Here is a 27849-nt window from a genome sequence, read left to right on the forward strand (position 1 = left end):
AATTACATGCTGTAGAACATTTAAATATTGGAGCCTCCGCAAAATTTGCCATAACTTGCATTACTGTCGATATAAAGAAAATTTAAAAATCGTCCCATTACTACATTGTGTTTAATGGTGTCGTCTGTCCAGTTGTCGACAGCAGTAGGGCGATATTGAGCGAGATTCTTTGAGAAAGAAGTCGATCCTTTTCTAATTTTTATTTTTTTTAAAGTTATTTCTGAATCTGTTTACGACCCATCTTAAGTTATGGCTTCTTCGGATGTTGCGCGGCAGCCGGTTAGTATTTTTTTTTTTTTTTTTTTTTACTCTGTGTTGTCGACAATAAACTTCTTTCTAGACAGTTGAGCAGGGAGTGTCCGAGGCTATCGTTAAGTTAGCTCCTAGCCTGAAAACTTTCAGTTATTACACTTATGGAAAACATTCATGTTTAAACGGGGCAAAGTTTAAAACTCGACAACATATGTATGATGTGCTATCAACACAAGCACTGAACCTTTTTTCTTAAAAAAGATCCCCGGTTATGCCTTTCACTACGGTAAACGGCTGAGAGGGCGCTAGCTGGCTAAGGCTACACTAGCAGTGCTACATTAGTTTCATAGAATCGTTAACGTTAGCTCCGTGATAAGCTTTTGAAAATATGTGTGCAATTCGTGCCTGCCGCAAGATGTATTTGTACGTTGCGGGAGCTTTGTGACACAAATATCATTGATTATTAGCCCTCACAAATCTGAATGAAAGTTGGCGTTTCGACCTCCAGCAATGACAAGGATTCAGAAATAAAGCACAGCACCGCCCACAGAGTTATTAAAGGTTCTTAGTCATAGCATATCTAAATCAGTGCTGCTGACCACCTACACTCGGGAAGTTTCATTAATTTAGACTGGAGAAGGTCTGACAAAGTGGACGACGGTGATATTTAAAGTTATCTCAGGCTTTTGGAAGTTAGGTGGATTTATCTTATTGTCCTATTTAACGTCTTCTAACCGCTTTTGTGCCTCTTTGGCCCACACACAGGCTTTAAAAACCAGATTTATCTAATCAGGCAAAGAATAAAGACAAAAATACGTAAACATCTTGGCTGGACTAGACTACTCGGTGCATTATGTGATTCTGTTTGTTTGTAAGTGCAATATTTTGTGAAATAAGAGAGGGAAAAAAGCATCATAATGTTACAACCCAGCTTTTCCTGTCAAATTTATTCCACAGGATAAAGGAGTCCGGTCCTTGTCTCTTGCTGGCCATGTGGGCTTTGACAGCCTTCCTGACCAGCTTGTCAACAAGTCCATCTGCCAGGGCTTCTGCTTTAATATTCTCTGCATCGGTACTGTGTCGCTCACACATAGATACATAGATGAAACTCTGCATAATGTATGCAGAGTTTCTTTTTGCTGTTGATGATGAGCTAATTAAAAAATTTTTTTTTTTGGTATTTAGGAAAAAATTAAGACATTTTTTTTTATTATTTGTCATGTCATTTAGACAGGAGTAGTGGACATTTTTGTTGAACAAATTGACAGGAATAACAGAACATAGACTCTCTCAGAAAGTTTTATTGCCTTTATAAAACGTAGGTAGATTGTCTGTCATTAAATAGTAATAGAAATGCATTGCTAAATTTTATTTTGCATACAAACATTCAGTTAATGATCTCAGTTTGCAGCTCTTAGTCAGGCATTCCTGATGTTAAAGCTCCTGCACACTTAGCTAGAATTAATTGTGACCACAGTTGCATTGCTGGATAAATCTGACTTTCTGGCAGTTATAGTTACAATAAAATTGTACTGAAAAGTTTCTGTTTCAAGTTTAGTTACTAAAGATTGCATCATACGTCTCTTTTGTGCCCCTAGGTGAGACGGGTATAGGCAAGTCTACACTGATGGACACGCTATTTAATACCAACTTTGAGAACTTTGAGTCATCCCACTTTGAACCTCAGGTGAAGCTCCGGGCTCAAACATATGACCTGCAGGAGAGCAACGTCAGACTACGTCTCACTGTGGTCAACACAGTTGGCTTTGGAGACCAGATGAATAAACAAGAGAGGTACGGGGAAGAGCTGAGTAGGTTATTAATGTTGGAGGATTGCGACTGCCGTGAAGTGATTTTACTGTCGTTGTGAACTTGCCAGTTACTGATGATCACTTTATGTATGTCTTTTAGCTACCAGCCTGTGGTGGACTACATTGACAGGCAATTTGAGAGTTATCTCCAGGAGGAGCTAAAAATCAAGCGTTCTCTTCACAACTACCATGACTCACGAGTCCATGCCTGCCTTTACTTCATTTCCCCCTCAGGCCATTCACTCAAATCCCTTGATCTGGTCACCATGAAGAAATTAGACAGCAAGGTAGGAGAAAGGACCACAGTGTCTTCTGCATGTCAGAGGGTATAATAAATGTGTTGTATTTCTCAGTGTCACTGTAATGTAATACTTAAGAAAATCTGTCAGTTTTAAAGTTGTTTTCTTTATGTTTGAAGTAGAAAAAGTAGCAAGTCAAGTTGTTTCACGCATTTTGTGTAATTGATGGCGAAACTTACCTGTGTCTGTGGTTGCAGTGCTACTAAGTAGCATAGTTAATAGCAGGCTTAAGTTTAAAAAAAAAATCTAGCCCAGCAACATTTCAGTCAGGCGGCTCACATTTGAAATGTATTATTGCAGCACAAGAATATAATTGGCGTTGGCATCTAGATATGTTACACTTGTTCATTGGGGAATGATGATGTACTCCAAAGGTTAAAACGTAATTAAAAGGGCATGTTTGGTATTTGATCTGAGGAGAGTCAGGTGTGTTGATGTGTATGTCACAACATACCTTCAAACCTAGTTTGTGCTCACAATTGTTACTTTTGCAAACAGCAGCATTCACCAAAACTGACGTCACAACTATTGGCATGCGCCATGCTGTGGTGTAGTTTGGGCTTGTCGTTTCCCTTTTCGATTCCCTTTTCGACCTGACACACAAATCTATGATCATGTTGGTTTTTAACTACCATTTAAGTAAATATCAGAACAGAAGCTAAGATTCCCGGAATATACAGATGGTTTGAAGAGATTATACGTTTTGGAGGAAAAAACCAAACCAACTTGCTTTTCATGTCTTCTTGTTTTGACTTTTCTACTCTTATGCCAGCACTAATGCCAAGATTTTTTTTAAAATGGTAAATGGCCTGTATTTGTATAGCGCTTTACTTAGTCCCTAAGGACCCCACAGCGCTTCACACTACATTTAGTCATCCACCCATTCACACACTGGTGATGGCAAGCTACATTGTAGCCACAGCTGCCCTGGGGCGCACTGACAGAGGTGAGGCTGCTGGACACTGGCGCCACCGGGCCCTCTGACCACCACCAGTAGGCAACGGGGGAAGTGTCTTGCCCAAGGACACAACGACCGAGACTGCCGGAGCCAGGGCTCGAACCGGCAACCTTCCGATTACAAGACGAACTGCCAACTCTTGAGCCACGATCGCCCTGTGCTGAATTCAGGAGAAAACCTGTCATTCAGGAGAAGTCTGAACTGAGCTGGTTTGCTCCAGGTGCCAATATAAACAATGCCGGGGCTGTGGTGACGTTGCATTTGGTGTGCGTTGACCATAAACCAGGCTTAAGTTGTCTACCTGACCTGGACCACTGCCCTCGGTCCACAACAGGCCAGTGATTACCAATGAGGAAAGGGGCAATAATGCAGTAGACATTCTGTAAGGCACCATTTCATTACAGTTAAAAGGGTAAGACAATGACAAGAATTGTTGTGTGGAGATGAGTAGTAAAAAATAGAATATGATGTAGACCATATACTAAAAGCATTGTAATCTCCGCATTTAGTTTGGAGCTAAAGATGACGAATTGAACATTATAAAAGATACTCTGAAAAATCAGGCCAATGCTGAAGTGCCGTAAACGTTTTATGGCCGCCAGTGGATAATAACTGTGGTTCCAAAAAAGAATTTATAAAAGGTTATCTGAAAACCACCCTCAACTTCCTTTCTTTGTGACCTCAGTAAAACACCTTATTGTTATTTTTAGGTAATCCTGAATAATAAAAACAAAAGTTAAAAATCTGGTCAAGAGAATTATGGAGGATATGTTCAGTTTCAGATCCTCCTCTTATTACACGCAGTTTCAAAAGACCAAGGAGGTGATGGCAAACGCTGTTCAGCTTAGAACAGGATTTCACAAACCACTGGCTGATGTCACTGTGGTTACATCCATCTTTTGTACTGTCTGTGGATGAAGATGAAGGCTGGCTTAACTTTGATAGCTTTGTCTTCAGTGAACTACAGGGATAACAGGAGATTAATGATGCGTTCATGATGCATTTGCAGGAGATAAATTTCAAACTTGGAAGCGACAACTGCAAAAGGTGCCTTCTTTTAGTGCTTCTTTAGTAGGAATACAGTGTGAAAACATTTAACATGAAGACAGATTATATGTGGTTGTGTGTGGGAGAGATGGTGGGAGTTTCTGTATAAGTTGCTACTGAGGTTGTTTTTATGTCTGACTGCTGGGAGAGGTTCACTGTCCAACTAACTGAACCCCCTTCTATCCATTCCTCTTGAAATGGTTAGAGAGTTTCCCATGCTCCCTGTGTGTAGCAACTTTGTGCTTTTTGTGTGTTTGTGTGGTTTCGCTGCTCTGGAGTGTTGGTAACCCTGGATTTGCGTGTGAAAGGGATAGAAGCAGCACTGGAATGCTGTAATCACCTCACGCACACACACTCGAGTTGTCCTTCTGTGTCAGTGTACAGAACCACACAGAAAGAGCCAATTGTTCAATCTGCAGCAGTGACAGACAGGCAGTCACTCAGACAGCTGTTGGATCAGATCTCTTAAGACTTCTCTGCTGGGGTCAGTGTGTGTGTATTCTGTATGTGTGTATGGGTGTGTGTGGTCTGGCCCCAGAAGCTCGCCCAATGACAACAAGTCATTCCAGGTCCCAGTTTGGTTTGACAACGTGACAGACAGACAGGAATGTGGGACAGCGTGGTGAACTGCTGGGCCAGAAATGACATTCAGAAAACATGGTTTTTATAACACTTAGCAAAAAATAGTTTTAGGAGAAAGAATTTCTGATAAAGAGAGAGACAACAAATACAGTTCCCGTTCTTGTTGAGTGATACTGTTACCAGTCTGATTACCAGTCTAATGTGTCTACATGTACTTTCACGGTATGCTGTGCTGTGAAAACAACTTGTTTTAGCTCAATTAGTGGATGCCTGTGATATCAGGAGTTGCTCTTTTTATTGAAGATAACTTTGTGAATTTAGTGTTTTGAATTTTATATATTGTCTACATGCAGCTTAAAGACAACAGTAGTTGCTGTCATGGTATTTAGTTCTTATTGAGAATAAAAGTCTCTAAATTAATGTGATAGCTGTGATGAAAATACATTTATTTGTTTCTATTTTATATTTTTCAGTATTTATCTGTATATAAATGTCCTTTAGCATACTGAGGGGAAATGCAGTGGTTTGCATGTCTTAGTTCTCAGTGTCATTGAACCATATCAAGCTACTGATATCAGTGCGGCCTTGCATTCTTTAGTGGATTTATAATTTTGTGCATTTGAGGCATTGGATGTTAATGGAGATGAAGGTCTGACTATGAAAATGGAAGCTAAAGTGTGACTCCATCATAACAAAGACATGGTGAAAATATGTTTGATGGTAAACTGGATTATCAGATTATCATTTTGTTTTTAATTATTATTATTATTTTATTTCACAGATGGCATGAAAAGTTATTTTCTGTAGCTGGCATGTATTTGTAAAAAATACTGTCACTATGCTTATCATGAACATTTATCACATCTGTCTGTAGGTGAATATCATTCCAGTGATTGCCAAGGCCGACACAATCAGCAAGAGTGAACTGCACAAGTTCAAGATCAAGATCATGAGTGAGCTGGTCAGCAATGGTGTCCAGATATACCAGTTCCCACTGGATGATGAGACAGTGGCCAAAGTCAACACTACAATGAATGTAAGGAAACACACACACACACAGACTTTTCTCAGATACAGGTTTAGGTGAATGTTTTTACTGGCAGAAATGTTCGAAACATATAATTCAAATTTCAGACACACACCGTGTGTGTTTTGTTTTGTCAAAGGAAACATTTCTGAGGTGTAAAAGGAATCTGTGATTTTAAGTGAGAATATTAGTGTAGGCGTTTGATCTACAACAGCTTTAGTTAAAGTATTTTTCCAAGCTGTGTCTTTTGCTTCAGATGCATGAATCCGTCTTGTATATGATTTTTTTTTTCTTTAAGGGTCATTTGCCATTTGCTGTAGTAGGCAGCACAGAGGAAGTTGCTGTTGGAAACAAGATGGTGAAAGCTCGCCAGTATCCATGGGGTGTAGTGCAAGGTAGGATGAATTACTCTGTTTATGGATTTCTTTAAAGCTTTGGCAGTTCACCTTAACATTTTCCTTTACTGTGGTTTTCACTGGCTACACTTTGTGTCATGCTTGAAACTAGTGCTGGGCGATATGGAAAAAATATTTATCACAAATCAATTATTTTATATCACGATAATGATATATATCACGATATACGACAATTTTACCTTGTTTCCAGTTATTCTCTGGAAAGTTTGACAAATTTCATTGCTCACTTTTCTCCAATTTTAATTTGAAAAGACATTTAACAGAACTGTTACAAATAAGAAACAAACATTTTAGTGCAGCAATATCAATGTATCAAATGAAAACAGCGGCTACTGTGATTTGTTTATGGCCCTGGGACGTTTTCTCATTGTGCGAAAGACTGCTGTATCTTCAGCTGGCTATAGTTCTTCTTTTTCCAGCTTGCTCCCATTGTTTCACAACTTGGTTTAGCTCGGGTTTTCTGGGTTCTTGAGTATTCTTTTTCTTGGACCTTCTGTAGGTGATAGAAGAGATTTGTTGTGTTGCCATCAGGCGCGGGAATAGTTTTATGGCATAGCTTGCAAATGGGCGTCTTCCGCTCTGTCGGTGCTGTTGAACCCGAAATGTAACCAAATCACAGACGTACCCCCTCTTTTCGGTAAAAGTGCTTCTTCTTGGGGTGCTGTGTAGCTGTCTCTGCCTGTTGCATGTCCGGGCATGAAACTGCAACCTGTCGCGCGTCCATCGTTTTGAGTTGCCATAAAGCATCTCGCAAATCCGGGTGCACATAAAGCAGCACCATGTCGCAAAACCACAAGACGGAGTTTCTTTACGAAAAATATAATTTTTTTTTTTTATACTTTATTTTCTTGTGCATAAAGTTAGAGTATGTATAGTGACAAGACAACACTAATATATTTGCAACAGGCTATTTAATGATAAATTTTATGTAATAATTTATACAATTAGGTTAGGAACGATAGAAACTATAGAAGACAAATGCACGATAGACACTTTTCTATCGTCCAGGCGATATATATCGTCATATCGCCCAGCACTACTTGAAACTATTTTTTTTTTTTTAACTTGAAGTTTAGAATGTATTTTATTATGAAGAATAACCCTTTGATTTCTTTGATGTGTGTGTGTCAGTGGAAAATGAGAATCACTGCGACTTTGTTAAGCTGAGGGAGATGCTCATATGCGTAAATATGGAAGACCTGAGAGAGCAGACCCACACTCGGCATTACGAGCTTTACAGACGCTGCAAGCTTGAAGAGCTTGGTTTCAAAGACACAGACTCAGAGTGCAAACCTGTCAGGTATGACGTCACAAACCCATGCATACATCCACAAAATGAGAAAATGCACGGGCATATGACTTACAGCTGAGTTATGTGTGTTGCAGTTTGCAGCAGACGTATGAGGCAAAGCGTCAGGAGTTTCTGGTGGAGCTGCAGAAGAGGGAGGATGAAATGAGGCAGATGTTTGTGCAGAGGGTAAAGGACAAGGAAGCGGAACTAAAGGAGGCTGAAAGAGAGGTATACAGTGCATACATGCAAACTGATGTCCTCACAACACACCTTAAGCAATGTGCTTTTTGCCCCGAGTTTCCTATTCTTTATATTTAATAGACAAATAAAATCTCGCATCAGCTGAAGAGATTAAAGTAAAGTGTTTCCTATTGGAAAAATAAAGTCAGCTTTTCCATTTTTCCCCATTAAAGAAGTCATTTATTTATATTCCGCTTTCAGTTTTATGCTCTATTATAAAAAAAAATTCACTGATGTTTTGTTTTCACCCAATCAGTCTACCTTTCTACACTTTTACATTCAATTTGTTCGACGTGTGAAAGTAAGTATTATGTAATGAACATGTGTTGTCACATCTCATTCTTTCAGCTCCAGAGTCGTTTTGAGCAGCTCAAGCGCCTCCATGCAGAAGAGAAAGCTGCTTTGGAGGAGAAGAAGCGGCTTCTTGATGACGACCTAAGCTCCTTCGGCAAGAGAAAAGCTGCTGCCCAACTCCTGCAGGCCCAGAGCCTCACTGCCAATGGCAAGAAGGACAAAGACCGGAAGAAGTAAGAGAATTCTGCAAATACCAATGCCTGTGCTTTTATGGAATACTGGGGGACGAGTCATACTGGACATCTGAGTAATGTGTTAGGAATAAATAGATTCCACATTGTTTTTTGGAAATGAAAATTATCAACATACAGACGGCTGAATTCATCAAACCAAAGAAAAAATGATGGCTTAAAATTACAGTTGATTTTTGTGAAGTTATCAAAAAACTCATGACTCCTCGAGTGATGCCACTGACCAGCCAATCGTGGCATGCAGTCTGTAGATGTCATATTTTTAATACCTGCTCAGATTGCTTGGAACCCCGGCTGGTCAGGTACTATTTTAGTATCTGGTACCAGGTACTATGACCTAATGGAAAACCCCTGAAAAGTCGATCTGAGTAGGTAATAATGGAAAAGGAGCTATTGTTGCCTCTTAGTGCTCCTGTTGTTAATTTCATAAACACCTCTGCTCCTTAACTGGCCAGATCAATACCCCAGAAGTTTACCTGGTGTGATGCTATACTTTGATTAAAAAGTGTTCCTTTATACATATATAATCATAATATCATATTGTGAGTAAGCACCCCTGCACAGGTCATTAATTACTTGTTCTCTAAGAGACAGTGCAGATGAAGACATACTCATTGAACTCAAGGGTATCAAATCTGATAACTAATGAGGATGTTTAAGATCTGTGCACATGTAAGATGTTTAAGTTATTGTCACTGATTAACTGCAAACGGGAAATTCTGTAAGTTGCTCATATGTCTCTCTCTTGTTCTTTTTTTCAGTTCTGGTTTCATGTGAAGATTCTCAGTTGTGACCAGCAAAACCGGTGACATTATACCCCACACCCTTTCCACACCCCTGTGGCCAGTTGTAACACTAAAGAAACCGCCCACATAAATCAGTTCAACAAAGTCCAAAATGGGTTTTAAAATGAATCATGTATTTAATTTTTTATCTTTCTAGCAGTGAAGTGGTTCCTGTGAGGTACAATTCACTTTCAGCTTGTCAGCACCATATGTAATAATCCATCACCATTTTTACAGGTTTGTCTAGTGTTTCTGTCATTAAGAGTTGTCAGAAGTGTCACAGGATATTATATTTCCCTGTTTCTTTCTAGTTTTTTATATTCTCTTTGTTTGGTACACCACCTTGATGCTCTAAATCTTCAATCTGAACATACTAGCATTAACTAAAAAAAACCCCCCAAAAACACTGTTAGGAACCTCACACGTTCTCTTGCGGTTGTTCCAAAGGGAACAAATTGGTTCAGAGTGTTTCACTTCTCTGCCGAGGTTTACAGTTAAACGGTTTTCTGAGGAGGGTAAAACAGAGGCTTGGTTTGGGAGTAGGTACATGTTACTGTGTATTTTTATACATATATTTTTTGTTTTACTTGCTCTCTTATTTTCATTTTTATTTTATTTTTTTTTATATATTGACACAAACCGTTGACGCTTGCAGTCCTGTCTGTATGAGAAGAGCTGACTCACGGGGAAAAAATGCATCACACCGAGTCGCTGTTTGAGGGAGAATTGTATTTCTCTGAAGACTGTATTCTACATATTTCTGTTCATCGCTTTTCGGACTTTTTAACTGTGTGAAACCCTTTCTCAGCAATACTCCAGCATAAACCGCTGCTGGTTTCAATGATTAAAAAAAAAAAAAAAACTTACTGTATTTACACTAGTTAAAGGTAATAGTGCCTTATCTGTATTAAACCTAAAAACTACGTTATCCAGTTTGTGATCACATCCAGGGAAACACATCGATGCCTACTGGATAAATGCTTGCCTGAGACACATTTGTACTACACTTATATTTAAGGAATAAACAGTATTATATGGGAGCTTTTCTTCTTTCTAAATAAATCTTTGTATTTTTATGATGATGGATTGTGTTTGTCTACTTCATTAAAGGCTGGGATGTTTATAGGCAACACATCTACTGGTACCATCTACTGGTACAGCGTGAGGTTCAGACTGTGATGTAATGAATGAGGACTGATTTAACCGTACCCACAGTCTGTTTGCACTGGCTTCAAAGATTTGACAGTGGAAGAGCTACAAACTGAAATGTTATGTCCATGTGTAATGGCATCATTGCAGTCCTGCCAAGGAATTCCCCCAGGATATCTAATTGTGGAGATTATTACACTATTAAATGTACTGTTGGTCTGACATTATACACTGTATTTGGGGGAAAGCATTTCTTTAGCGAGGCCTGTTTTTGCCTCACTAAAGTTTTATTGTTGGTTGCTGACACCACATCTAATCACTGGAATAACACTTTTAAGGCATTTGAACGTTTTCTTTTATACCGTACCCACATCTCCGAGGATCTCACCTGGACGACCAACTGCTCCAAGCTGGTCAAGAAGGCTCACCAGCGCCTCTTCTTCTTGAGGACTCTGAGGAAGAACCACCTGTCCTCAGACATCCTGGTGAACTTCTATCGCTGCACCATCGAGAGCATCCTGACCAACTGTATAACAGTCTGGTACGGGAACTGCTCTGCCTCGGACCGGAAGGCGTTGCAGAGGGTCGTGAAAACTGCCCAGCGCATCGCCGGAGCACCACTTCCTGCCATAAAAGACATCTACAGGAAGCGGTGTCTGAAAAGGGCTGGGAAAATCATCAAAGACCCCAGTCACCCATCACATGGACTCTTCACCCTCCTGCCCTCTGGGAGGCGCCACAGGAGCCTCCGGACTAAGACCACCAGGTACCGGAACAGCTTCTTCCCCACAGCTGTCAGACTCCTGAACTCTGCCTCCTGACATCTGACCCACGTTAAACTCATGGACTGAACATACACACACCCACAATGGACAACTGTACCCTCAAACACAATAATAACATGGACTGAACCACCACTCACAACCACTAGCACTTTATATAGCCTCTGTAGAAACTATCTACACCCTCACTTATCTTAACTGCACTACTGTATAGCTCTGTGTAAATAATCATTCTGTACATTCGATAATCTTTAATCCTACAACTGTTTACAACTTGCATAGTTCCCATTTCTGTATAGCTGTATATCTCAGATTCTGTAAAGTTATTTATTTCATATTCTGTATAGTTTTTCATATTTATATCCTGTTCATATCCTGTACATAGCTTGTACTCACTACAGCCTGTACATACTTATAGTTATAGAATATTCACAACATACTTCATACCGTGTACATTATAACATACCATAATAGACCCATTTCTGTAATATACTCACATATCTATATTATTGCTAATATATATTGTAATATATCTATATCACTAAAGCACTTCTGGATGGATGCAAACTGCATTTCGTTGCCCTGTACCTGTGCATGTGCAATGACAATAAAGTTGAATTCTATTCTAATTCTAAAAGAAAAGAAAATGCCTCCATCTGTGTGGTTCAGTTAGAAGAAATGTTAATGTCTACATTTCGTTTTCCTTTTCTCAGAAGATAAGTGGAAGAAGCTCTCCCTTTGCTTTAGAGTAAGATTTAGTAGGTAACAGCAGCTTAACATCTCCCCTACCCACCACTTGCTATATCTGAACACGAACACACACACACACACAAAGGGAGTGCCCTATATTGCCTGATAAAGGACTTGTTCCCTGCAGTGTCTTACCCTACAGCCCTCTTTCCCTTAGTGCGACTCTGGAGCTGGCACACAGACAGGTGGAAAGACAGCTCTGGCGTATAGCAGAGGAATGCTGATCGATTCCTTGCAGGAGCCTGCAGCACCTCACTGGTATAATAAGCTGAGAAGTGGATACCTAGAGGAGAACCATTTCACCCAGGAAAACTGTGGAGAATGGGCACGTGTGTGTGTGTGTGTATATACAGACACCTTCAGCTGCTCTCTAGGAGATTCAGCTCCCAGGTGGGAAGTGATTTCACCCAGTTTTCCTGGAAGAACACAATCTGTGCACTGCAGAAATCTGAAAAATCAAAGAAAAAAGTGCAGCATTCCCTCTCTCTGCTTTAAACGCAGCAGTTTGAGTGTTAGAGTCGAGTTTTTTATGACTGGGTTTACAGCTAAGATAGCTGTCATACACCTGCACTCGCACATGCAGACATTCCCGTACACACCCCTGTCACCTTTTGCCAGTCACTCTAAATGCAAATGGGGGTGATCGCTGGAGACAGGCTCGACTCGTGGAAAGATAGGGTTGTCATTTAAGGGGAGTGCCGCTGACGCTCTGAAATTTACCAATTACACACCTCATCCACGCCAGCGTTGGCTTTTAGAGGCCAAGAGGAAGAAGATAAGAAAGGAGGAAGATAGAGATTTGAGAATGAGTCAAAGAGACAATGGGGGGGAAGGATAAAAGAGGAAGAACGTCTCCTTTATTCCTAAACACCTCTTCACTTCACACACTTCACTAATGATACGCCGACAACCATACCTGGAGTGTTGCTCCCACAGCTTTTCACAAGATAATTATAATTATAGCAAGATACAATATGACTCTCCAGGATGGATTCTCTAATGGCCAGCTGTGAAATCTTAATGGGCTATACAGGTAATGTCCTTGTTTTTGTACCAGGAGCACATAAATGTGAATTGATTCTGCCACTTCCTCTTTCATGATAATCATAAAGCTGCAGGCAACATGTAGAGAAAAAAACACACTGAACAGCTGTTTTAAAACAAAGGCATTTATTGCGAAAAATGCACTTGACATGAAAAAACAAATCAACCACGGGTCATCAGTACAAGACGATGTATAATGATCACATGGTAGAGAGCGCTGGGCGTGGCCAGCACAGAGCATGACTTCAATGGCACAAAAGGCCTATAAATATTCTGCACAATATAGAATAATATATATACTTTTTTTCGTCCCTCTGTTTCTCTCACTGCTCTGCTGGACTCTTTCCTGGAGAGGCATGAGTATCCATGCTCCACCGAACTGTTTTTTTTAATTTATTTTTTTTAATAAAGTTTCTTTTTTATGTAAAGAGCTACATACAGATGCCTCCTCCCAACCTCTCTCATCACACACACAAACACCCAAGTATCCATAGGAACAAATATGGCCAACATCTAAGTCAAGATGGCAGGGTGACACAGCTCAGGCTTCCTGGAAGGACAAACCAAAATTAACTATTATTATTTCAAATTCATAATCTGAAACAAGCTCAATCGAAACAGGAGCGTCATACAAAATCCAACGATGTGTTCGCGTCCAGTGGGAGCTACCGCTGCTGTTCAAAGCCTGTTCACATTTTCCACAACCAGGAAGCTGAGGCAAACGACAAGCTTACATCACGTAATCAAAACACATGAAGACAGTTTGCAAAAACCAGCGGTTCAAGTTATTTTGCGTAAAGTGACCACCGTGCAGTGGTTTTATTCCTGACTTTTTGACTCTTGTAAACGCTTTCTCCTCACATCACCCACCCCAAAGAAAAAAAAAAAAAAAAAAAAAAAAAGAACAAACCGGGCAAACAAGGACTTGTGCTTAAGTTTGACTCTATAGAAATTAAAGTCCTCAGTTTAGCGGGCATCCAAACAGATCCAAACTTTGCTCAGTGTTTCTTCGGAAACTGTTCTGGGATCCGCTGGATTTCCGTCTTTGTGCGGATTGAAAAGCAAACAGCAAACTTATCACACTGATACAAACAAAACAAAGAGGGAAAGAGGGCACTGATCTACCTAGAAGGAAAAGTAAGAGCGTATACTTGTGTTTGCGTGTGTATTGACATTTGTAGGCACTGGGGTTTGACTGACAGGTTTTGAAGGCCAATGTAGATATGTTCAGATTGAAGTTTCCCATCACAATATCAAAAAATTTGGCGTTTACTTTCCCTTTTGTTTTTTTCAAGGTAAATAAACTGGCACTTTTAATCGACTGACCCCAAACGCCCCACTGAAACACATACAAAGATCATAGTCTGGTACACTTGTATAAAATAACATCACATAGACAAAAACGACCAGTTAAACATTAAACGTGTTAAGAATTGAAGCGAGCTTCTTCATATAAGTAATGTTAACGGAAAACAGCCTAGCCCTAGTCTGTATGTGTTGGAAAAAACTTTAATTTAGAGTCCAGTATATTTCTTTTGCTTGTTTTTCAAAATTATATGCCTACTGTTCAGAAAGCACAAGTATCTCACAGCATCAAAAGTATCCGGGAGGGAAAAAAATGGTTTCTAGCGAATTCGACGTTGTAGTCTGATTTAGCATCTGTTTATGTTATGTGCTTTTTTCTTCAAGTATCCACTGATTTCGCTGGAAGGTCTCAGATTTGATCATTCGGTCTGATAATTTGTGGAAAACACGTGACAGTAGCTTCCAAACATTTTGTCCTCTAGAGTTTGTAGAGTTTCCTCTCTGAGGAAGAAAAAAAAAAGACCAAAATGGGACAAGTTTTGTGCCATTTATCTTGTGGATGTTCTTTAAATTAGCTAAAATTGTATGCATGTTCAAAAAAGTGCTCTATAAATAAAGATTCTCAGAGCAGTGTAGATACCTTTTTGTATCTACACTGCTCATTTGATCAACAAAATATAGCACAATGTCAGTTCGACTTCAGGGACATCAATCTGTGCAGGTAGGAAGCACGAGGAACCATTGTGGTGCACATGAAAGTGACAGCAAGACAGCCCACCACAAAGGGAATTACAGGAATTATTAAAGGATTTAAAGGTGGTGGCCACAGACCATTCCTCTCTCCTCATTCCTCCTTACTCATTTTTCAGTAGTTTTTATTCTGTCTAGTGTCCTTCTCACTACTGGCAGCATGTGACGATACTAGCAGGTTATACTACAAAGGGAGTTTTCTGTGTCTTCTGACTAAATCACCGTGGTAACTTGTGCTGATCACATAAAGTGGTCAGGGTCAGGTTATGTTCAGAGTTTTGGTTTAAAATTGACCGGGAGCTCCACTTTCTTGCTGATTCTTTTATTTACAGCATGTTTTAAGCGGAATGTAAATTGTCTGCAGGGTGAATATGTATTACGTGCGCAAGCTGTTAACATCATGAATGAATCAGAGCGTTAAAGGTTCAGCAGTGCAAACTGGGCATTGGCATGATACATTTATTCATTTGGTGATGCAGAAAATCTATAAATGTTGTTATACTTCACACGAATCTGCTCTTAACTCTCTTTTAGACGTCTGGAACTGCAGCTAAAGAGCGCAGAACACACACCAATCAATAAAATTACTTTTACTTTGTTCTGCTGACAAACTAAAGCAATTTCCATCCAGATGAGCAGACTCAACGTTATGGCATGTCTGTACGTGATCATCCATCATGACACTTTGACACAATTTAGCAAGGACGGCTTAAAACTGATACGTAACTTTGATGTTTAATTGTATCTATTTGAAAGTTTCAGAGCTCTGTAATTGTTTGGGTTTTATGGAATTAAGCTAAAGCAAAGAAAGCCTGGCTTTGTTGAACTTTGTAGTATATCCCTCTGCTGTGTCTCCCAGCACATCACTGACTGGCATCAGCAGACTACACCAGAATCGGCATGTCAGCTCTTGGTGGCATCATAAAGTTTGCTACGGCATCTTCATGCTCTTTCACATCTTTCACATGTGCTCAGTGTGAACCTGAACCAAAGCAGGTGAAACTGATTCACAATGGTTTGTGCTTCCTAACTGTACAGCATGACGTCCCTGATATTTTATTTACTTTAGTCTGTACTGTGATGATCAAATGTTCCCTTAATGAATGAATTTTTTTGTGAGCAGTGTATTTTTCTTCCCACATAACATGGATGTAGGAAGGAGACTCAACAGTGCTTAAGCCATAAAGGCTCTGTGCTTAGGATCAGGTTAGAGCCAATTAGAAATCTAAGCAGTCAGCCAATGAACAACCCTCGCCTGTGTGTTTAACTCTGCCTCGTTTAAAAAAATAGGTGAGGAAGTGCCTCGTGCCCTGTACCTGTGCTCTTTGACCGCCTCTTTATCTCTGATGTACCGCCGCACACACAGCGAGTGAGTCAGGCTCTGAGTGTTGCTGTGCTTTTGTCTCCACAAGCAGAAAAACAGGTAGGTGGTTGTGGCAGAACGTAAACCAGGCAAGCCTGCATCTAAACTCTGGATACGAAAGAATCACAGAAGCAGACAGACTACACTTTCACTAAAGCAGAACAAAATTATTTGACACGATCTGAGTAACAAAGTCAATTCTGGCAGTTGCATGATGAAAGTTTGTGTCCTCTGAGTTTCCCCTCTCAGCTATTCTTTCACGAGCATCGAGTCTGTGCAGTTTTGGTTTGGCAACGTTGTCTCAGAATAGATAAAAAACTGTCGAGGAAAAAGCTGAGGAAGAGGAAATACTCTTCGCAATCTTTGTACTTATTTGATGAGAACTGTCAATAATGGAAGCTTTGTTTTTTTTACATTTCAAGCTGACATCTGAAAAAAATGTTTTAGTCATTTCACCCCACCAAAGAAATTTGTGCTTTCTTAAAGAAAAACCATATTTGCGCTTAAAACAAGTATGTCACAAGCAGCAGTGGAAATCCCCTTTGTCAAGTAAATACTGTACATTAGTAAAATACTGTAAATGTAGATATTCTGGAAGGTTGTATCAAATATTACCAAGTGCATTTCTTTTGTTTCTAAACTCATACAGAAGTTCAAAAACAGCATTATAAATACAAATGAATTCTTTAAAGGAGTTTTGGTGTGACTTTGTGTTCCTTTTTACATTCAACAATTCAGCTTAATCCAACTGATGGGGTCTGTTTAAATCAGATGTAATAAAAAAAAAACTTGAATAAAAATAAGCGGTTCACCATTATGTTATGATATAGAAATAGAAAAATTAATGACCTAATTTAGACTTTCTGTGACACTGGCTTTTAAATTACAAATCCTGTGACAGACAGCACGGCAACATAAAATATCTATTTCAACATTTTTTAAAAATGTGATAATGCTACATGCATCGTTAACAAATAATATATCGGGTTGAAAAGAAACATACTGGTCGTAGATTCGACACAGAGATGTGCTTACAATGATTCTGGAGTGTAGGCTTATGTGCTTCCTCATCACCTGGCTGTATGTTCTCACTTCTCAGACAAAGAAAGCACCCGAATTTAAGTTCTGAGGTCTCAGAGGAAAAGCAAAGCTAATGCTTTTTTGAGCTAGTGTTTGCTGGTGGATGATGCCGAGGAGGAGAATTAGGAGGCAGGGTTCGTCTTTCTGTGCTCTTTCAGTCTGCGTGCCTTCAGTAGTCAACATCACGGGTCGGGAAACCGAGTCTGATGGAGCCCCTCTGACCCAACACTGGGCGGATAATGGGAAAAGCTGCCCTGCTTCCTGTGTGGCTGAGCTGGTCGAGGCAGGGACGAGCTTTCTTGTACATTATCAGTGTGTATATGTGTTTGTGTGTGTAGATACGTTGGACTGATATGGATTACTATAGCCAACACCAATAATTAATAATTAATAATATAATTTCTTTATGGATTATAAAGTATTCTCATTCTGAATGATATTTTCCAATAGAATCAAAAACATTTTAATTCCAAACAGATTACTTGGCAAATATAAATAACAAAAAAATCTCCTTTGTTTTCAAGGTTAGCCGCCTCTTAAGGCCTTGTTGAGCTTTAATCCAATAAAACAAAGATAAATCTGGGGAACCTAATATCAGCCCAACCTTGGATTTTGTGTGTGTGTTCATGTGTTTTATGACTCAGTAACAGGAACAATGTGTGCATTCATTCGTCCACTTTTTGCAGTTCAGAAGCTCTCGACAAAGCTGCCTGGAAACAGGCCGGTCTGACCCGTCCTCTGCAGAGTGCCTTTGTACCAGCCGTCGTCCCTCTTCTTATGGACGAACACCACGTCTCCCTCCCGCAGCTCGATCTCTGCCTCGCTCTGGGGTGGGTACGGAACCACCACACGATACCTGCCTCACGGAAACACAGAGTAGCAAAGTCAAGATCGCATGCTGGGACGATCCTCCTAACTAAATGATATCAGCCAAATGATCAAAATCTCTGAGCAATGTTTCCAGCTCCTTATTGAATCTATGCAAAGAACATAAATTCTGAAGGCAAAAGGGGGCCAACCAGATACTAGCAAATTGTCAGTGAGTATAAATGTTACAATTTAGATGAGTAGTTAGTCACTGGAATAAACTTAATTTTTTATATTTTGACAATGCCCTCACCCTCTAATATAATCTACAGTTTCACACACAGGTGCAAAATAGCAGCTCTTTTGAGTGACTGATGAGTCGCTTCTTGTTACAAGAAAAAAAAATCAAACATTTTACCTATAAATTAAACTGTTTCTTTTTTTTGAGAACCAGAGATTAATTCCACAGTCCCGTTAAATCTTCCCCAGTGAATGATGTTTTTGTAAGTGCGTGATAAGTTGTTGTGATAACCATAGCGCTGATGTTTTGGTGTAATGCTGTCAAACACAGGGGACGAGATTTGTTTTCCTTCTCTGCTTTTTTCTCCGCACAAACAGAATAAGCATCATTCTGTGATAACCAGCGTTCCCATTACACCAGCATCCTGCTGACAGTGATAATTTCATGCTAAATGCATTATTCCCCCTCAACGTCCAGCTGAGGAGTCTTTAAGTGCGTTCCAGCATTTACAGGTTTTTTCTAAGGAGGCACAAAGTGTGTGTTAGTGTGTGTTAGTGTGTGTTCATGGGAAAGAAAAAGAATGAATGTTTTCATGAGTAGGATGGCTTACAGGGAGCTGTCTATGTGTACACAGGCTTTGGCTCTCTTATACACCTCTTGCCTGCCAGTCAAATCAATGCACATTACTGTAAGCAATCTGAGTCTGCCATGCCTGAAAACAGTCGACCACGCCAGGCAAGTGGCTATCCGGTCAGACGAGAGCGTCTTTCAGTGCTGGAAATTCAACACTTTCCTCTTGAAGTCAACATTGCTATAGAGAGTAGAGCTCATTTATTTATGCTTTGAGCACTGAAATGCTTGATGTCAAACCTAAGGAAACATTTACAGTCTGTAGAGGACACCGTTTTATTGCTTAAAACCTTTGCTTAGTAAAGTAATCAAAAGTTTAGTTACATTACTTTAGTGTTGTAAATAACATAGAAATGCAATAAGCGATGCAATTTAGCTAAGAAGGTAACCAGTGTTTTGTAACCTCTTCTATTTCACAGGTAACACTCCTAACACTGTCTGTGTTTCACCATAGTATTGCGATGTGTTCTTATCAACACTTAAGCTCACATATCGCAGTAAGTGTAGAACAACTAACATAGATGGCAGCATATATAACAAAAAACTACCACCTCAAGAGAAACCCGGTATTACATATCTCTTTGTGGGAATGCAGCACCAACTGGTCATGAAGGCACCTCTGGAGAGGCTCCCAGCTTTGTTTTCATCCATTGTCTGCTTATGGTTTATTATCCCACACTCTCACAAGATTTGATGCCAAAATTGCTTGTCAGAAAATATTTGCTGTCATTTCCAGCTGGTCAGAATGTTCGTTTACTCGCAGTATTTACGATATTGTCAGTGTTCTGCGCTCGCACATATCCAAATATTACCTTGTCTAACTTTTTAATCACTCTGGAGAGAAACAATATAACGGATTTGTTTGAGGAATATTGCATCGCCTGCAGCCTTGTTCTGCACAGTGACAATAAACTTGTGCTTGAGCCAAGTTCATAAAAGCATCACCTCGGCCTGCAAGCGTGTTTGTTTATCTGTGTTTATCAAGCGGCAACCTCTGGGGCTGGAAAATAAAGCCAACATGGAAGTGCCAAACACTCCTTGAAGGCTGGCATTAAAACCAAATAACCCACATGTTAAAATGCCCGGATACACAGCAGAATTTAACATATTCTGGCACAAAAAAAAAAGGGTTTTGTCTTTAGAGCCAATATTCCTTTTCATGAAAACTGCAGAGGTTGTGAATTTTGGCCATGTGGCTGCTTTAAGTGACAGGCGCTCAAAGAGTTTGAGCATCTGCCTGTTACTTGATCCCTCTCTCAATCAAGTTGGTGGTATTGGTGTCTTCTGCAGAGTTTTTGATGTCTGTGTCTATACAAACTATGGATTCAGCTTGAGAACCAGGCTTACTTTTATTGACTGATAATTTTTTACTCCACCTCTCATCCAAACATCCAATCCAAACCACTCTCTCAAACATACAAATGTTAAGCTCGTAACAGCAGGTGGCTAAATCCACCTGTTGTGTACAGACTATTTAAGTGTGCGCGTGTGTGTTTTCATGTGTCTGTGTGCCCACCTCTCTCTGGACAGGGGTTTGGGTTCAGGTCGGAGGACCATCAGAGCATTGCCAGCACGTGTTGCCGGGGGTGACATGGGGAAGTTGGTATCCAGGGAACCGGACTTTCTGTGCAGAGGCTCCAGCCCAATTGCCCCCGCCATGTCGCTCTCGATTGGACAGGAACCGGCTCGTCCTTGCGACGCCATCGGACAGGAACCTGAGCGGGCGTGGTGGTGATGGTGGTGCACGGGGTCGGTAGCCACGGCGCCTTGACCAGTGGGGTCATGGGTGGGTGGGGAGGATGGGGGTGAGCGAGGTTTCTTCTTTGCTGCGGCGCCCGATAAGAGTTTTAATAAACCTCCTGCTTTCCTCTCCTTCTGAATACAGAGGCATGAAGAAAAAGATGCAGGGGAGGATGGAGGGATAGAATAAGGGAGGAACAAGAAAACAAATAACTCAGAGCTAGTAAGGGTCATCGTTTTTCTATATAAAGGTATATTTCGGAAGGCCTTTCTTGATAAGAAACTAATAAAAGTGATGTTGTAAAAAAAACAGGTCAGGAGGGTATTGTTTGTTTCCTATAACTAAATAACAAATACATTATAACATGGAGAAATACAGAAAACAATAGCGATGGCAAAACAACGCAAGCTTTACAAGTGTCAGAAAATTTCAGGTATGATTTACAACACATTAAATATTTTTATGCATACTGCTTTGCTGCCTCTTATGTTGGAAAGGAAAGAAGAGTATCTATCAAAATATTCCAATTACAATATTTAGTGTAACTAAAGTGTGGTCAAAAGTTTAGATACATGTTTACTTGGGCATGAATGTCGTGGCTTTTAATGAATTCTTTGAACCATTCTTTTTCCAAAGAGGAATGATTGTACAGCATACAACTTGTAACTTTAAAGTTTAAATGTAACTATTTTGGATCCACTCCACAGGCTCAAATATATTCATACACCAGCAGTCTCCCAGTCATGGCAGGCTTGAGCCTTTGTGGTTCCTGGGTTGTCCGTCAGCATCCTAACCAACGTCATCTCATCTGAGGGTAACAATCTGGATCTTCTTCCGGACTTTAGCAAAGTGGTGAAACAACCAAAGTTAATAGGCCTTGATCTTGTCAAGTTAACACACATTGTAAAATCTTCAGCACTGCTTATTAAAAGATTTAAGAGCATGTATGTATATATTTGAACCTCTATGTATACCTTTTACCCTATCTAGATTAGATAATATCCATAATAAATAAAAAATTGTGCCCCAAAATTCTTGTTTTTCAAAGTAATCAAAGCTGTATGATCTACAATTATTCCCCCCTGGGAAAAAAACAGTTCAAAGAAATGATTAAAAGCCTCAAATGACCACGGCATTCAGACCCATGATGAGTGTAACTTCTGAGCACAACTGTACCAGTCTACCAAGCTATGATTGACAGTTTTACAGGTGTCCCAGTGACAGCAAGCCAAAAGTAAAACTACCATTGTTCTTAGTTAACTAATATTACTGTTAATTTTTTCTTTATTAATCACTATGAAGTATTTTGTGTAAGTCTGGAATACATTGAAAACGCAGCTCGAGTCTTCTTTCCTGCATTAGCATGCCTTACACTCATGACTTAGAAAGAAGGAACCAGTGGATATGTGAGATTGTTAAGAAATCTGTGTTCACAGTGTGAATGCCCGTGTTACACTGAGTGCTAACTGAGGAAAGTGGTTGGGTATGTGGTCTTCAAGCTGATTACACATGCAGCTGACTATGGTGTATTGATTATAGAGCAAGCGTTTCTTAATGGTGTCTGTGAAGGCAGATTCATGCCTTTTCATACAGGCTTCACTGTGATTGATCATGGACGTGCTTGGCAATATTGTCCATTCAGCTCATACAGCTTGCTGTGATTTCACACCCTTAATCATGATGACACGAATCAATAGTAAGCATGTCTGAGCATGATTTCAGCTGTTTTGGAGACGCACACAGAGAATTCACATTGGCTCTACCTCTGTCTCACCTATTTTGGTTGCTAGATCTATCATCAGATCTTTCTACGTATACATATATCTATATATATATGTATATCTATATATATATCTACATATCTATAGATATCTATATCTATCTATCTATTTATATCTATATCTATATCTATATATATATATATATGTGTATATATATGTATGTATGTATGTATTAATCTGGCATTTACTTGCTTGGGCTATACCTACACCTTTTTTTTTCTAACACTGAATTCAAAAATGAGAATTCAAGCTAATTTTAAAAGGTTTAATATCTTCTACAAACCGGTATATGAAAACTCTAACTTACACATACAAAATGTATAAGGTGCCACTTCTCTCTAGTATCGTGCTACATTCTTCTAATTATATGCGTAATACCTTTTAACTGTTTAAAATTATGAAACACCAGACAAAGGTTTAGCTTTTGACCTCCTTTCTTGACTCTGTTTATTGCTTTCAGTACTCTCACTTTTGACAGTGAATCACACAAAGACGTGTTCTTTGTCGTTAAACTGAAACTACAAAAAAAAAGCGACATTGAAATTCAATTCTAAGAAAAAAGTCACTTTTTCAAAAAGTTATTCATGAGGTTTCGAGTTATTTTTCATCACTTTTATTCCAACTCAAATGATTTCTCTGGACTCTACATAAGCTATTGAGCATGCTATAGTATACAGCTGATTAGCTATTGTGTAGCCTGTTACTGAAATTGAACTGAACCTTGACATAATAATAACGATATTAACAATAAGCTGTAATGGCATCAGAAACAAGAGCAGTTCCAGACTGGAATAAGTAAAACTAAAAATTTACTTGACAAAGGACATGAACTGAGTCCTTGGATAAGAAGAAGAAGACGATCTGTGAACATATGTCCAACTCTACCATCTTTCAATGCAGAATAATGAACAAATGTTAAAAAAAGAGTCATCCCAAAAATTGCTAAAACAGTTTGAGATCCAGAGCAAATCCTGCTAACAAGCAGACAAACAAAAACAGAGAAACCAAACTAATCATGTTTCCTTAGGGAGACTACACTTCTTCCATGTAATTGAAATTTAAGATATCGCTGTCTATATATCTGAATTCTGCTCACTGGCCCTTGTGATAGTTCTGCCCAGCTGTCACAGTAAATTTGCAAGCCTTTGCAGATGGCTTTACAATACTGTCGTCTACTGAACCAGGCTTGACGGAAAACCTGCCTGTTCTGCATGAAGTTGTGAAAACTAGAAGCCGTCATTAAATATGGAGGGCGATAAGAGTAATGATCTGTCACAGAGAAATAGCCAGAACACAACACTTTCGGGAGGATTACTTCTTCTTACTAATTATAACTAATGAGCACAAAACTGCATTGAAATGTGTGCTCAAGCAAAGAAACGAACAAGCAAAAATACTAGTTAAAAAGGCACTTATGTCAAAACTTTGTTCATCTTGGCTTGTTTGTTTCCTGCATGAAATACACCTACTTTGGCTGGTCAATAACTTAATTTGGACAGTTTAAAAAGATCATTTGTTCAGGTGTAAATGGCTTCCTGTGACAGTCTGTAAATTAAACTCTGTTCCTTTCGTGAAAGCAAACGTGTAGAGCATGTCATTGTTTAAACTTAAATCTAAACAGGGTCGAACATGCTAACCTTTAAAACTGCTGTCTAACTGGAGTTTCTGAAATTGAATCCATTAACTCTGAAAACAACCAGCAGAGTATTCATCTACACAACAGCTTATTCAACCTAGGGTCAAAGGGGGCTATCATTAGCAAAAAAAGGCTAAAAAAAAGGTGGTGTATACCCTAGACGTATTTTCAGACCACCTCTAACATCCACATTTATGGCCAACTTAGAATCACCAGTTAAAGTAACATGCATCTGCAGAGGCCTTGTGGGAATAACGCAGGCCCAATGAGAACACGCAAACTCCACACAAGAACGGCCCCATCGACCAGGAGGTCCACACCAGGAACCTTTTGCTGTGGTCAAAATTGCAAATAATCCCGAATTGCAGCCCTCAGATAAATTCAATTATTACATCTTGGACAACCAAATTCCATTAGTGATGATTGAGTGTTTTGATGATAACTGTATTAAAATAACTGATAAAATGAAGCAAAACAAAAAAGGAGACCAATAATAATTCAGTCCTAATGACCAAACTTATTATGGAGGTGGGATGGTTAGAAAAAAGTGCTTGGGAAAGCATTAGGGGAGGCTGTAAAACACTTTGACTCAGCAGACCCACTGCAGAAAATGAACCGCATAACCTGCTCCTACACTCAGAGAAGCAGCGCTTTAGGGATGTGCATTCCTCTAAATAAAGACATATGTTTTTTTCTTGTTAGATGCCTAAAAAAATACTGCTCACCTTTCTTTATTTCCCAGCCTTCTTTAAAAATAAAAGTGCTCACTGTCTGGATAACATACAGCTGTCTCGAGTGTACTCTGGCATGGTATAACACGCATAAGATGTTGCACGGCTTTGGCAACACAGGTTTTCTTCCTTTTCATGCAAATGCAGATTGTCTGGAATCTAATTTGGGAGAGCGAGGGGGGAAAAATAAAGATTAAAGAGATAGAAGAAGAATGGAAGGATGGAGGAAAAAAGGAAAAGAAGTCAGAATGGGAAAGAGGTAGAGAAGAGGGAGAAAAAGAAGAAGGTCAACAGTGGGTGGGAAAGAAATACAGGGGGCAGGATAGAGAGAACAGAGAGGTTCAGGCATAGAGATAGAGGGAGGGAGGCGGGAGTGAAATGGCACAAAAAGTGAATAATCACTCCCTCTCTTCTTTCATCTGCTGGCTTAAAGGCTTAATCTGCCTCCTGCGAGTGTGTGCGCTCATCTGTGTGTGCGTCTGTTTGCACGAGTGTGTCGAGCCCCTGGTGTTCTTCCAAAACGAACCACGAGGGGGCAGCAGCTACTCGCATTTAATCGCTTGTGACTCTGCCGTCCAGTCTGTGATTTGCACAGTATGTAAATAAATACCGTTGATGCCCGTGTGTGAGTGAACTTGTGTTACACTTTAAATGTGAGAAAGCTGTGTTAAAGTCGCAGTGTTTTTAACTTCACTTCTAAAAGTAGGCACCATGGAGATCGGGGTTGATAGAAGTAATGCACTGGATGCCACTTTCTGTCCACCCACAGAGCTAATTACTCTGCCATTTTATTCACCCACGCTCAACACTCTGCTTAGGTTTAAAAAAAGAAGTAAAATTGAGAAAGATTAATCAGGAAATTTTAAGAATGAATGAACATGTGGAGCATTGGACTGCTTAAGCATTGGACCTCATAAGACTTTGTTGTTACACTATCTCTTACCGTACACTACTAAATCCCCATTTGCACTATTTGCCTATTTTGCACCACTATGCCTTCTTACTTGAATATTGTATATTGTATATTGCATAGCTTTTTTTTGTTATACGTAAAATTGTATTGTATTTATTTAAATTTTTACTTTTTAATTATTTTATTTGCATTTTTCTAATCACTAGGGTTTGAGAGTAACGCAATTTCTATTCTGTGTATGTCCTGTACATGTGGCAGAATTGACAAATAAAGTTGACTTGACTTGACTTGACTTGACTCCTTCATATTCATATATCTTATTTAGTTTGGTGTCCTTGTTTTCCCTAGTCATAGCTGTCGCTTTAAGGACAAAAGAGCCTCTGGGTATAAGGATCAAGGTTCCAACATGATTTAATGACACCACTATACAGCTAAATGTGAGACTTATTTACAATCAATCTCCAAAGTGTTTCAAGGCATTTTCAGACTTCATGCAATCACTTCTGACAGCCTTTTTCTTGGCGGTTGGCCTGTGAGGGCAGGCCTCTTGGAAGTGGTGTACAAATGCATTTCAGTGTCCGGCGTGATATGCGTCTGTAATGCTGGCTTGCACTGTAGACAGTGTGTCGAACAGAGATTACCCTAAACTGCGTCTGGCAGAGAGTTATCATAGCTGCTTCATCATTTCCTCTGTAACAAAGTCTGTGCAGCCTCACCGCCACGCTGATTTCATACCTGATGTTTCAGCTGTGCCAATGCAACCGCGAACGAGCCAAGTACAAAAGGATAGTGTCATATAATGGGACAAAAGATGTCAATACCCAGTTTTTTAACCAATAATAACCAACCTAATGGTTGTAACAAGCCCGTTTGTCTTCGGAAAAAAGAAGAATTATCTGGCTTTCCTCTGAAATTTTAATCAGCATTTAGATCAGGGGTGCTCACACTTTTTCCGCATGTGAGCTACTTATAAAATGACCAAGTCAAAATGATCTACCCACTACAAAAATCCAAAACATATACTTATTTATAAATATATTGAGGATTCTTTATATCTACAATGAATATACATGCATAACCGCAATATCCAATATTTCACAACACAATTAACTATGTAAATTTTTTGTCATTACCTGAGTTTACTCTGATGACTTGCACTGAATTGAATCAGCCAGGGATGCATAGTCCGGACAGTAGCTGCTGACGGCCAGGTTTAAGAGAAAAAACCGAGAGCTAAAAATTGGAGTTAACTCGCTGACTAGCTTGTCAGTTTTACTACACTTCGCGCCGCTGTTTGCGCATGCGCAGCGACCTAAGCGTCAGAAAAAATCTGATGTCATCTGACTGGCTTCCCTGTATCAATCAAGTGACGGGATGGATGATAGGCTGGCATCTATTTTTTTAATGCCATGCGATCTACCAATACTACCTTTGCGATCGACTGGTCGATCGCGATCGACGTATTGAGCACCCCTGATTTAGATGATAAATGGATGTTACAACTACAGAAAAATCCATACTGAGAGGCTCTTTTGGGATCAGAGACAGCTCAGAAAGGATGTTTAAGCCAGGTGATCAGTTAAAAGCTGAGAAAAATCTCCTTAAACCCTCCAAATATATGATTTTAGGAGGGTGGTGCAGAGGTGAGCTTGGGTCTGTACATGTACCTGTGTGTGCACAGGGAACTGTGCTTGTTTGGCAAATGGTGATTTGAAACTGACCGTAGACGTGGGTGTGAAAGTGTAGTTGTCATTTTAGCTATCTGTCTAGGTTCTACTGCGCCTCTGGTCCTATATCAGCTGGGATAGGCTCCAGGCCCCCTAAGAAAACTGTAAATTGGTTAAGTTGTTAAGAGAAGACCATAGTGTGTATAATTTTAGTGATAAAAGGCAG

The 27849-nt window shown here is 39.7% G+C and overlaps 2 protein-coding genes across 5 annotated transcripts in view; one reads left to right on the forward strand and one right to left on the reverse strand.

Annotated features, from left to right (window-relative positions):
- The first annotated feature begins 104 nt into the window (after nucleotides 1–104).
- septin10 (septin 10) lies at nucleotides 105–10335 on the forward strand. Of its 2 annotated transcripts, XM_085434313.1 has the most exons (10): nucleotides 105–279; nucleotides 1210–1324; nucleotides 1851–2046; nucleotides 2164–2350; nucleotides 5824–5985; nucleotides 6275–6371; nucleotides 7524–7692; nucleotides 7779–7911; nucleotides 8272–8450; nucleotides 9230–10335. In XM_085434313.1, exons 1-10 carry the CDS (start codon nucleotides 250–252, stop codon nucleotides 9243–9245), a joined length of 1284 nt encoding a protein of 427 aa, XP_085290439.1. In that variant the 5' UTR covers nucleotides 105–249; the 3' UTR covers nucleotides 9246–10335. The 2 variants fall into 2 exon arrangements, with proteins under 2 accessions (XP_085290439.1, XP_085290440.1); XM_085434314.1 differs by lacking the exon at nucleotides 9230–10335 and having other exon boundaries at nucleotides 8272–8454.
- Nucleotides 10336–13085: 2750 nt separating this feature from the next.
- LOC146691028 (E3 ubiquitin-protein ligase SH3RF3-like) overlaps nucleotides 13086–27849 on the reverse strand; it is a 114713-nt gene continuing 99949 nt past the window's right edge. The window contains exons 9-10 of one of the 3 annotated variants that reach the window (XM_085434316.1): nucleotides 20671–21026; nucleotides 13086–18332 (exon numbers count right to left, since the gene is read on the reverse strand). In XM_085434316.1, coding sequence (XP_085290442.1) covers nucleotides 18164–18332; nucleotides 20671–21026 — 525 coding nt within the window. In that variant the 3' untranslated portion in view covers nucleotides 13086–18163. Of the gene's footprint in view, nucleotides 18337–20670; nucleotides 21030–27849 lie in introns of all 3 variants that reach the window. The other 2 variants (XM_085434315.1, XM_085434317.1) reach the window with 2 other exon arrangements.

This window comes from Copadichromis virginalis, linkage group LG16, assembly GCF_057382275.1.
Source record: "Copadichromis virginalis isolate Kocher_CV1m ecotype Utaka linkage group LG16, C_Virginalis_male_GT1.1, whole genome shotgun sequence".
In the NCBI taxonomy this organism is placed as follows: Eukaryota; Metazoa; Chordata; class Actinopteri; order Cichliformes; family Cichlidae; genus Copadichromis; species Copadichromis virginalis.

Bases quoted from the DNA above. Each gene is read 5' to 3' on its own strand.
- septin10 (XM_085434313.1), top strand. From the start codon at position 250: ATGGCTTCTTCGGATGTTGCGCGGCAGCCG. The intron at 5,986-6,274 runs GTAAGGAAACAC...TTTTTCTTTAAG, and splicing joins AAGTCAACACTACAATGAAT to GGTCATTTGCCATTTGCTGT. The intron at 7,912-8,271 runs GTATACAGTGCA...TCATTCTTTCAG, and splicing joins TAAAGGAGGCTGAAAGAGAG to CTCCAGAGTCGTTTTGAGCA.